At 39.3% G+C, this 12,298-nt stretch overlaps 1 protein-coding gene across 2 annotated transcripts in view; it reads right to left on the bottom strand.

Annotated features, from left to right (window-relative positions):
* Positions 1-11,953, bottom strand: part of uts2r (urotensin 2 receptor) — a 50,633-nt gene extending 38,680 nt beyond the window's left edge. Inside the window, exons 1-3 of one of the 2 annotated variants that reach the window (XM_008438002.2) lie at positions 11,255-11,953; positions 7,216-7,947; positions 5,075-5,453 (exon numbers count right to left, since the gene is read on the bottom strand). In XM_008438002.2, coding sequence (XP_008436224.1) covers positions 5,075-5,453; positions 7,216-7,929 — 1,093 coding nt within the window. In that variant the 5' untranslated portion in view covers positions 7,930-7,947; positions 11,255-11,953. The remainder of the gene's footprint in view (positions 1-5,074; positions 5,454-7,215; positions 7,948-11,254) is intronic. The other variant, XM_008438001.2, reaches the window with a different exon arrangement.
* Positions 11,954-12,298: the final 345 nt, after the last annotated feature.

The following is a 12,298-nucleotide window of genomic DNA, read 5'->3' as shown; positions in this document are numbered from 1 at the left end:
TCTTCAGCACAGATGTTGAACTTTATTCGACTGAAAGTTCACAATATGGCCAAGTGAATTAAAGCTCTAGAAATAATCTGGAAAAATTCATTTACCGGAAGCTAAGTGAGCTAAACATCTTCAAAGTTAGCAAAAGTGCTAAACAAAAACTTAATTAGAGGATTAGCGGAAGTGTACCCAGTACTCTGTCCAGTTCATTACCAATGTAGCTGCTCCGCTGTGTTGGTGTGTYCTGTGAGACGCTGGCATTTGAGGTTGTGATGTGAAAAATACGATAATGTTTGCAGGCGYTGTTTGTTGTCCTGCGACATCTTACTGTTGCTACAAAGCAASACAAAAGAGGCTTCTTCTTCATTCAGCTGTTTTCATTAGGCACCCCAAACATCTGTCTCAATCCCACTTTGTTCTTGGCATCTTCTTCTGTGTCATCGACCTTCTGCACAATCTTCCTGAATGAATCTTTCTGATCCTCCTCCTTTCTTCCTCCCATGCATCCCTCTTGTCTAACATCCTTAGCAGAGTACATCTACTGTCACGCGTCTGCACATGTCCAACTCATCTCACCCAGACATCTCACACTTCATCTCGAACTGCTAAACCAGAGCTGTCCCTCTAATTTACTCATTTCTAATCCTGTCCATTTTGGTCACTTCCTGTGAAAAGTTAACCATCTTTTTAGCTCCTCCACCTCCAGGAAAGCTCACCTCTCTCCAAAGCATAACACCACCATGTAGCTACCCTTTCCTTTTTATTGTCGCAGCCATCCTTCTGTCACAAATCCTCCCTAACAAGCATCACTTCTCTTGTTTTTGGGAACTAGATGAGTTTCTCTACCTTCAGAAAACCTCTGCGTCTTCCTCAAAACATTCATCACGTTCACATACATGCACACATTCTGACTTGTCTCTGGTGCCTTTTTTCACTTTTGACCTAGAGCATACCTCCAYATCTCCCGGCTCCCCTGCAACCTCGCTCTACTCTCACTAAAGAACACAATGTTCTCTGCAAACAACCCGTGGGGAGTCCTGCCTGACCCGATCCGTTCGGTGAGCCTGTCCATCACCACGGCAAACAAKACCGGGTTCACATTTGACCCCTCACCCCAAACCCGCAGAGTGTGTGAAAAGCCTTAAAAAGTTTTTTTGCTAAATTGTGGTAGAATAATGTTACAAAAGTAAAAAAAAAATAATAAAAAGAAATAACATATTTCTTTAACTTAAAACCTGAGGTCATTACAACCAGTATTTTCTTAAACAGTCACTGAAAGCAAAATCATTCTTAACTCTTACATGTTTGAAAGTTTTTCTTTCCTTCAAAAATATTAAATGAAAATTTGCCTATTCATGGATTGTTTTCCCCCCAATTTTTTTWAAATRTACAACTTGGGAAGCTGAAATACAACATGACTTGACATGCTATTTGATGAAATTTGTAAAGCAGTCAATCCAAGAACGCCATTCATACTTTGRAAGATCTCCACTTTACCCTCTAGATCCTCCTCTGCTAAGTCGGTTTCCATTGTCCATATTAATGGGTTGTAAGGTACATTTGAACTATTAAAATAGGCAGCGACAAGCATATTTGGAAAAATAAAATCTCATATCAGGCACTTTTTGTAAGTATTTYGTATAATCTTGGAATCTTTCAATATTTATCTTGACTTAAGAAGAGATTGACCACAACTTAGATGGCTAATTAAAAAGACTGATGTGTCTGGTCAATAACTTCTGCACTGAACTGAGCATATGTTCTGCTTCATTATCTTTGAAAAAAATAACAGTGACAACCTCTTTTTTTATCTACTACTATGATCCATGATGCCTCACATTTTAATGTGGCAAAGTGTCTGATCATCACACCATACTTTACAGAGGAAAGTTTTCCTCATCTTCATCCTGTTTCATGTTAGGCTCATCTTTGGTATTAGTGGTCAAAAAAATAAATYTTAATCTCAATGTTTTGCAAATAGCAGCATTAAAACAGCCCTTTGAGACTGACATGCCTTTCTGCTATAGGACGCAAATMAATGCAGAAATATTAATAATATCAATACTAAATTGGTATTGAGCTCAATATTATAGTTTCGGATTCCATATTATTGAAATTKGATTTTATTTTTGTATTGTAGTTTCTCAACCATAAAAAATAATTCTCTGTACTTTGTTTAGAAAAAAATGCACACAAACCATGTTAATATGTTATTAAAGTATTTTGTAGACACCTATAAACTTCTGTCAAAAGTTTCAACAAAATAATTCACATTAAAACCAAGTTCAAAAGGTTGAAGATATATCAAGTATCAGTATCAGTATTGGTATTGGCRATACAGKCAACCGATACGYTGTGTTTACAGCATATTGATTCACTACCAAAATATGCAGGATCACACACCTCTASTAGGAAGATGTGGATCCAGGAGCAGAGTGGCTCAACAGGAGCAAAGAAACTTTTGAAGGTTTGACAAACCAGTATAGGCATGAGTCAGTTTCTTTGCTTCTCCCCTAACACAACCCCAGTCAGAATCACAGCAGATGTGTTTGGAGTTTATTAAACCAACAAACCTTGCATAAACAGAGTGTGTGTGTTTAGCTGCTAAAACTAAGTATGGTGTGAAGTATATGAGGTGTTTTACAAGGAAACCCATGGTAAAGTTGAGGCGAGAAACAAAAAACAAGAAACAGTAAAAATACTTAAACTGCTATTAAATGGATTATGTCTCTTTATAATATTACACCACATATTGGAGGAAAAGCAGATGACGAAAACGCTTATTGGCCTTAYTGACCATTAACCTACATGGTGACTGCTGATGATGTAACTTTATTTCCATCTCACAGGAACAGACAGTACAGYGCTTTGTGTTTCCGAGAATAAGACAAGCTACGGAAATGTTTCACAATGTGTTTCWAATAATCTAGAAGTGCAGAACATTTAAGTCAAAGCCTGACTTGTTTAATTCTGTCTTGGTGGAACTGCACATCTGCTGAACTCATTCTATGAACCACTTCTCAGTGAAATGCTGGGGAAAACGTTAAACACTTGATAGAGGAATGTTGTTGTGATGACTTGATGAAGGTGGAGTGTCAGACCAGGAGCTTCTTAAAAGGGCAGTATTATGTTAAGTCGACTGTTTTTTACTTTTACATCATGTTATAATGTCATTCCCGCATCAAAAACATACGTGGAGTGTTGCCTTGATTCTTTCATGTATGTTTGAGAAATCTTAATCTCCCATGGCAACCATTCAGCTGTGTAAAACACCTGGAAGGACCTAGCTCCGCCTTCGAGAACGAAGTTCCTAAGTCTTGTTAGATATATACAGCATTTTTATAACAATTGAAAGTAACAGTTACTTGACTGTGCCATAAAATGACACTATGTACTTGTAAAATGCATAATACTGCCCCTTTAAATTTGTCCCATCTGCAGCGTGTTTCTGTGTCGTCCTCCATGCTCTTGTGAGTTATGGTTGCTGTGACTTATTGACTTCCTGAAGGATAATAAAGCAGGCAGCATGAGCAGAAACTACAACAAACGAAGCTAACAAAGAAACACCATACTCTAAATCTGATTACAAGCTTTGGATTTGTTCTTCTGTTTTCCTCCCTGTGTGACGAGAGCTGTAATATTCTGCTTTATCCATTGGGACTTAGTTCTGATCAAACTTCTGAGTTGATATTTCATCACCTATGTAGCAGATATTACCTGCAGCAGAATCAAATCAGACCCTGCACTGAACTGCAGCTGCTTTTTCTTTTTTTTTCTGTTTCTCAGCTCCACCTGTACAGACATTACTTTTGTGTTCCCTCCATTTCCCATCAATCTGCTGTTCGTCACCCTGCWTTCCCTGTCGGGAACCTTTGTGCCCTACATCTAAAGCCCTTTAATGCATGCATGACTCATAACCGGCGGGCACATGAACAAATATAGAAATTGTTTTTCCAACCCTGGAAGTGGGGCACCTAGAGTTAAAAGGAAGCTAAAATAATCCTTCATCTTTGGAAAAAAGTAGTCCCAAAATGCCCCATTTTGGTAACTGTCGAGAATCTCACCAACACACTAACTTTGTCAAGACAGTAGCGTTAAGAAATATGTCTTTCCTTTCAAGGAGTTTTCATATAGTCATAAATAGTATCATACCTGCATCTGCCAGCAGTCAAAACTGGACAGGTTTGAAAAAGTCAGGACAAAATACAACAGGGGAGTTTAGCAACACAATCTCAAACTTTTACTAAGGAATTAATAATATATTTGTTTTCACGCGTGGTCAGTTTTTTTCTCCATTTCCTTAATCAAATGACGTGAACACTGTTTACAGCTAAGCAGTTTACGCTGAAACACTGTGCGCAGTCATAAAAACGTAGAAATGGATCAATAAATCGATCTTTGTGCGGATTGGTGCGCTGGCTGTTTGCTGTGAGATCCACTTGAGTTCCTCGAATTGAAATACACCCGAGTGTGTGTGGGACTTTACCCTGAACTGAGACTTTTTATTGGATGTTGCAGGTATGAAGTACAAATATTCATTTTCATTTAGAACATCCAAAAAGACAATAAAAGAATCTTGACAATTACATCACAAAGACTAATATCTCAGCAGATTTCCGTGGACATTTTGCTACTGTTTTCATGGTCCACTGTTACTATTCTCCTGAGATGGATGCTGATGGATCCAGATTCCAACTTGAATAATGCATGTCTAATTTCATCGGTGAAATGTTAAACATAATGGTTTCTTGCAATTTAATTAAGTCACCAGAAGCAAATCCAATAAGCTTCTGGATTGTGAGAGCTTCATCGTGATCCATGAAGTGTTCATTCTGTGAAATACTCTTAAGATGATGCAAGTGTTTAGTCTTCAAATGGACAGTTTTATCAATGCATTCTGTCAGAACCGGCCCTTCAAGAACATTCAGATTATTGGTCTGGACCAAAACGAAATTGAGTTTGACAGCCCTAGACTAAAGCATCAGGTTGCTGCCAGGGTTTCATTGTTGAAAGATATTGATGTTGAAAGTGGGCGATATATATACACACATTACACTAATTCAAGCCAGAAGAAGGCTGCTCCTACCGCACAGGCTGCTGCTGTGAGCGCGCAGGGAAACCGTGTGTGTGAGCATGAAGCTCTCGGTGCACTGCTGACTGCTGGCGGACGGCGACCTGCGGGGCGACCGCTGGAAACGGTTCCGTCTGTTGAAGTAGCTGCCGGCCGACCACGACTTCTTGTGCTTCCTCAGGTACTCCTTGTAGTTCTTGGTGAGCAGCGTGTAGAGGAACGGGTTGATGCAGCTGTTGGAGTACGTCAGACATGTGGTCAGGTAGTTGATGTTGCGCTGGACTTTGGCGGAGAGGGGCAAGGAGGGGCAGAACTGGTTGAGCAGCTGCCAGATCCAAAAGGGCAAGAAGCACGCCCAGAAGAGGAGCACGATGGTGAAGATCAGGTACAGCACCTAGGGGAACACGGGAAATGAAGATTTCAGCAATACCATACAACCACAAATTAGTGTTAGAATTATTTGTGGTTGAAAAGAAAAGTCTTTAGTTATTCATTATTCCCCCCTTCACTCAAATCATGTGGTGGGAGACAGAAGGACTCTGACCAGAAATAGACTGGGGATACAAAGAAGCCCTGGACATCAGCTGCAATTTTATGGTCCATTAACTGTTTAATTGCGCAATTTGAGATTTCTAAAATCAATTCGCTTCATGGAAACACGGCAAAAAACCCCAAAAAACTCTACCTTCTTGATAAAAAGTTCGGTGAACAATATATTATGGCCGTTTCAAAATTGGTTTATTTGACACAGTTTATTTTACTGCTCCCAACCAACTCCATGACTTTTTCTCACTTCTTGTTGTCAGTTTTTTCTGCACAATTTTAATTATTTTTTGAAAATGTTTTATTTATTGTATCAGGATAAAGATTGAGATTAAAAAACATCTTTTAAGGGAGTCCTGGCTAAGAGACAGAAACAAATACAACATAGAAAGTAACACCGTTTAAAGAAAATGACAATCAATAAAAAAAACACAAAACAAAAACAGATACATGTAATTAAATCTGCCTCAAGAACTTGTAGTTTGGATGTAAAAGCACTTCAGTCAATCTCAAAGTTTCTTGCAGTAAGTTCAAGGAAAAGAGAGCAGAGTGAATGAAAGCCTTGGTACCCAACTGAGCAAAAAGGTGCAGCAGCTAGAAGAACACATTTATCCATGCACATCTTGTATATTCTTCACTAAATGAATGTACAGATGTACTCAGTTGCACATGCCTCTTAATGTGAGTATGTTACTTTTTTTAATAACTGAAAAAACATTATTAGGCTCTTAGTTGCTTCCCTTAATGCTCTCCTTGCTTCCTGCTTAAATGACCTCCTCCTCATTTGGGTGGATGAACATACCTTGGCAGCTTTTGCAGTTGCTCCGGTCATTTTATGGTTTCGTTTCATAACCAAAGCTTGCCTTAAAACGTTACAACCGTCCGCCATGTTCCTCGATCGTCGTCATGCTGGTTGTTCACTAATGTCCTCTAACGAACCTTGAGTACTTCGTTTTGTTTAAGGGCACCGGATTATGAAAGGGATGAGTTAAATATATGCCAAACTTTTAAGATTGTTCATTATTTATAATGTACAACGGATTATTGGAGAAACTTGAAGGGAAAAAATGACTAGAATAAAGTCGTAATATCACAGGAATAAAGTTATAGTTTTACAAGAATTAATATTCAGTTCAAATTCAAAAATGGTTTATTGATGCCAAAGGAAAATGAAATGTTGTTATAACCCATATTAATTCAAAGTCTTCAGTGTTACTGCAGAGTAACACTGGAAGACCTCATGGAGCGGTCATGTAAGTCAAATAAAATTAAATACAATCAAATGAGAAACAATAATTTGTGATTAAACTCATAGTATTATGAGAATGCAGTTATATTGCAACTTAATTCACATAATCCCATGACTTTATTCTCAAAATGTTATGACTTTATTCTCATACGAGTCTATTCTCGTAAAATGTATTCACATTTATTCTTGGAATGTTATTTTTGTATTTTTAATATGTTCTTAGAATGGTCCTAACACTCCGTCATAATATGGTGATCTGTAACCCTAAATCAAAATAAAATATATCGAAGTTTGATGTAAGTTGTAGTTAGGCAAGGTGTGCTTTTGCAAAGCACTCAAAGCAGATCATTTGCTAAGTACTAACCTTTTGATTAGGTAGCTTCTTGGTCTGCTTGAAGCTTTTTGTTTGCGATATCCAGTAAGTCCGTGCTAGCTGGATGTAGAGATACCCGATGATCAGGCCCGGAGCAACGATACTCGTGCAGAACAGAAAAGAGATGTAAATCTTGTAAGACTGCTGGGATAAAGTGGACTGGCACATTGCCTTCTTTCTAGCTGTTGTAAGCTGAATGGTCACAATCATAGGCAGGGTGAGGATTAGAGAGGCTACCCAGACCAGCACCGCGATAGCCTTCCGGTAACTTTTAGACCGCTTGACCGTGTCCAGGGGCTTGAGCACCGCAAAGTATCGCTCCGTGCTCATGACGGTCAGCGTGAAGATGCTGGCATGCATGGTCAGGAAATCCATGCTGATCAGTATCCGACACCCCACGTCCCCGAAGTACCAGCCCTTCAGGAAGTAAGTGGACACCACAAAGGGGGTAGTGAGAAGATACAGCAGATCTGCCAGAGCTAGGTTTATGATGTAGATGTACATGGACGCCGCGGTCCTCATGGAGTGGCACATGACCACCAGGGTGTAAATGTTCCCCGAGACGCCGACGAAGCACATGATGGACAGGATGGTGCCCATGGTGATGGTAGCGGCGGCGTCCTGGTGAGAGCTCACGGGTGGGACGGTGGCATTGGCGCCCCTTTCCACCAGGATTCCTACGGGCTCCATGGATGCCGTCGTCATTCCTGGATGTGGGAGAAACTGTGAAGAATCATATTCATAATCATATTTACTCAGCAGTTCTTGTTTTAGATCAGCCAGCATTGGCAAAATTATTGCTGTTTTCCAAACGGCTGGATAATGAAGACAGTATYTAAAGTGTATGACTTTGGTCAAATATTTCAAGCATCCCTTCCACAAACGCCTCATAATTGTTTGCTGAAATTTTGGCCAATTCTTCCTGACAGAGCTGCTTTTACTGAAGGCTAGGCTTGTTTTCCATTAAGAAAATTTGTTTTTAAAATTTCAATTTGCACAATTCTATGACTAAAGGTAACATTTTCTAGCTGGTATCTTTGTATGCAGCATCAATATGTTCACATAATGTTCTTTCCTTTTGATGGGATCTATATTGTGAAGTGCACCAGACCCTCCTGCAGCAAAAACCCTCCACACATTACCATCACTGCCATACGTGACAGTTGGGATGGGGTTCGCAGTATTGCAAGCGTCCCCTTTTTTTTCTTTCAGATGTGACAATGTTCATTACGACCAACAGACGCCAAAAACATACTTCTGTTTTTGGTGTAAAATGTTTGTTTAAAAACCAGGTTTGTCTCTGGACTGTGGAAGCTGTCTCCTGGCTAAATGGTTTGGTGGCGTCATTTTTTTTCTTCTCTTCATTTCTTTTTTTTTTTTTTCCATATTTGAAGAGATGGAATTTGTACCAAAAGATGAACCAGACTTGTACATGTCTGCAGTTGTCTTCCAGAAGTTTTGGTTAAGTTTGCCATGATGTCACACAAGGAAGTGAAGTCTTTGATTTGTTGCCTTTAAGAGTTTTCACACGTGTGCCTCCAATAAAGACAAATATTGCAGTTGAACCAGATCAGAAAGGAACATTCTGAAACTATATCAGTTTATATATTCAGTCTGATAAATCCGGCATTTAGTAAATATAGCCAACTTTGGTCCTCTTGGCTTTCCCTGCAACAGGAAAGGTTCGGTCTGATTCACTGTCAGTGACAGATGTACATCTGGTTTCAATACTCAATGCCTCTTAGTCATCTTACATAAATAGTGGAGAACATTATTGGCAAATATTCTGACAGTCTTGTTCTCTATTTTGGAACAGAAAAAGCCATTAGGCATTGAATAGATAAGCTTGCTTTATATGCAAAACATCTTGTCTGCACTCCGTTTTCACTTCTCATGTAGTTCATCTTTATCTTTCGTTTCAGAGAACTTGGAGTCAAAAAAATCCTTTGCTTGTATTTTTTTTGTGTGCAATTATAAACAAAGCTGTAAAAAATAGCACACAATTCATTACAGTTTGCTTGACACTTATTTAAATATTTAAAAAATATATATCCTTGAATGTTCCAGATTAAGAAAGGAGCCCGCCCTTGAAACGTTGACATTACTAATTAAGTGAGATTCTGAAAGAGTGGGTCCTGAATATCTGTCATATCCTCAGCGGGACCTAAATGAAGTGGTTCACACTGGAGGGATGTTTGTTTTCTTTAACTGAACAATTTGTTTGCATTTAATATTTATCTAACGGCTGTATTCATGGCACTGTTTTATCAAACCAGTGGATAGAAGAAGTCTGCACACCTGCGCTGAACTGCAAGGATTTTATGACATAAAAAAAGACACTTTTCTCAAAATGTATTTATGAAATGAGAAGACTAAAGAGGTTAGCAGGGGGAGTAATGAAGGAACTGCAGGAATTTGTGTTCTACATGTGGCAGCAATGCCCTGTTGTCTCTGAAATTCTCGACCAAGTTTAACGACAAACGAATATTTCCAAAGGATCCTTCTATGTTTGGTGAAATTTTGGCCACAATTCTAGAAGTTTGGGTTGGCACAAAATAACATGACCAAACGAACACAGCACACAAAGGGAACATCACGGTTTAGGATGACTTTTTCTTCAGACAAACTAGACTTTTAGTGAAGGGAGGCCAAGTTTCTGTTTCAGTCAGTTTGGGCCCAAAGCGGCAGGTGTTAGAAAACTGTAGATGAAGAGAGATTTTACTTCCAGCATCACAGTTCAAAGTTCAAAACCTTCATCCAACAGAGGAATGATTTCACTAGACCAGGTTCATTAAATCTAATTTCTGGTCTTTAAGTTTTAAACTATAAGGTTTTTTGTTTTGTTTTGTTGTTTTTTTTACATATTTTTCCACAAATGTCAACATCCCACAGAAAAAAATCTATCTATTCTATTTCTACACTTTTTAAAATCCAAAAAACAGAAAAAGAAAAAAACATTGTTTCTTTAAAAATAACAACAAAATTCCTTCCAATTTATCGTTTTTCCAAAAGGTTTTGTTCCATTTGTGGCTCTCAACAAGTTTTCTTTCACTGGACTGAGGGCGAAATTTTATCTTTGGATTGTAAAAATATATATCCATGAATATATATATTCAAGGACCCATGTTCTAGTGTCCAGAGGGCCACATTAAACCTTATGGCGGGCCGGATTTGGCCCCTGAATCTTGAGTTTGAAACACGTGATGAAGTTGTTCTGTAAGCTCTTGACTTTTTATATATTTTTCTCAAAATACCTTTTGAATTTCCTCCTAACATCACAACATTGAAACACAACAGCTAACAGGCTAATAAACCAACATACCTTTTCACAGGACAGCTGTGGTACGTGACTATTTACCAGCTTCTTTTCATCACTTAACTTGAGTTGAAGATTTTTTAATGAGACTTAAATCTGAGTTTGAGTTTCAGACCTTTAGCAACAGACGTGCTACTCCAGAGGCTCCATGTTTTCTGTTTCTAGCTCTAACTGCAATGTTGCCAGAGTACCAAAACCTTACAGACTGAATGGCAACCTCTTTTACTTACTTTAGATCTATGTTGCTTTTTGAGATCCTTTAGCCTACTTCATGTTGTCAGACAGGCTCTATTTAAGAGATTTGAATCTACAGGCTTGGCACTAATCACGTCTGGTTGTGGATAAATAAATTGAACTGGGATATAGTAAATATCAGTTCATTCATGACTGTGCCTTTCCACACAGGTTGGTTTAGACAGAAAATGTCCTCAAAAAGTCATCTTTTGACAACTAGTCATTGTATTTATCGGATTTTATACCTTCCCTCACATTTTAACATTTAAATTTGACAAAAGCATAAAAAGTAGAAGAAATCTGAAGAGGAACAAATACATTCAGTTCTCTTTGTGACTGAAACAGTAGCAGAAAGCCGTCAGTATGGCGTCACACCACTGTGTAATAGACTAATCGTGTTCCCACTACTTCATACTTATACAGATGTGAAACAGGACAACCTGTCTGCAAACTGACAAGCCAACATCAATCACTCATTACCTGGACTGAATTGGAGGAAGAGCTTCAGTAGGCAGCTGCAGTTCCATCAGCCATGCCGCATCCCAAACTTTCCACTTGCTGGAAAAAATCTCCCACCGTGAAAATGCCCGCACATCCCATCAGAAATGGCTGAAAAATTAAACACAAATCTTTTTCCAGAAGTCTCTCTCAAAACAAACACTCCTCCTCTGATGACATAAGTGTTTTACGCTGGTTGCAGAGTGGAAAGTTATCTTCCAATTCCTCCGTCCATCGCTCCTCTGTTGCGTCCAGACGCCTAAAGTCACCTCAGCAGCTGTGAAATCCAGCTCAGAGAAAAAAAACATAGGGGGGGGAAAAAGTACTTGAAGACACAGAGATGGGAAGAGAAAAAACCGTCAATGAAATGATGCTTAGTGGGAATTACGGAAAGCGTCAGCTGCTTTCGGAGACTCCTGTCTTTGACTGAGGACGAGTAACGGAGAAAAGGGAGAGAGAGAGAGACAGAGCGTGTGTGTGTGTCAGAGGTAGAGAGGCGAGAGAGAAGAGCATGCTTTTAGCGCGACGCTCTCACTCACAAGCCCCAAGTGGGGGAGAGGAGGCAACAGGGGGAGGTATGCAGGAAATGCGCTCTGCTCCCAGCTCCAGCCCCAGTGCCATCTATCTCCAGGCAGCAGCGGACCGCAGTGCCACTCGCCGGGATTTAACGCTGACAGAGCAGCCCTGGGGACACCTGCAGTAAAAAATATATACTTATATATATCATGCTAAAAAAAAAAAAAATCAACCTGCAGTGCCCCTAACCCACAAACACACACACACGATTTTTTGGAATACGTTCATGTTTTTTTTGGTATCTGGAAAACGAGCCGTTTCAAAAACAGAATGCGACGTCGCAAACAAGGTTGTTATGTAACACTGAGGAAATCTGAAAATCAGAAAACATTTCAGTTAACCAAGATCAATTGAAACGGGGAAGAACTGGAACTTGGTGGAAATGTACCATACGTTTATAAAACCAACAAATGAAAACATACTCAGAAATACTGCGCCGTCAGCGTGTAG

This window comes from Poecilia reticulata, linkage group LG19 (genome assembly GCF_000633615.1).
Source record: "Poecilia reticulata strain Guanapo linkage group LG19, Guppy_female_1.0+MT, whole genome shotgun sequence".
NCBI lineage: Eukaryota > Metazoa > Chordata > Actinopteri > Cyprinodontiformes > Poeciliidae > Poecilia > Poecilia reticulata.
The sequence above is the reverse complement of the archived record's forward strand: the minus strand, read 5'-3'. Positions and strand labels throughout refer to the sequence as shown.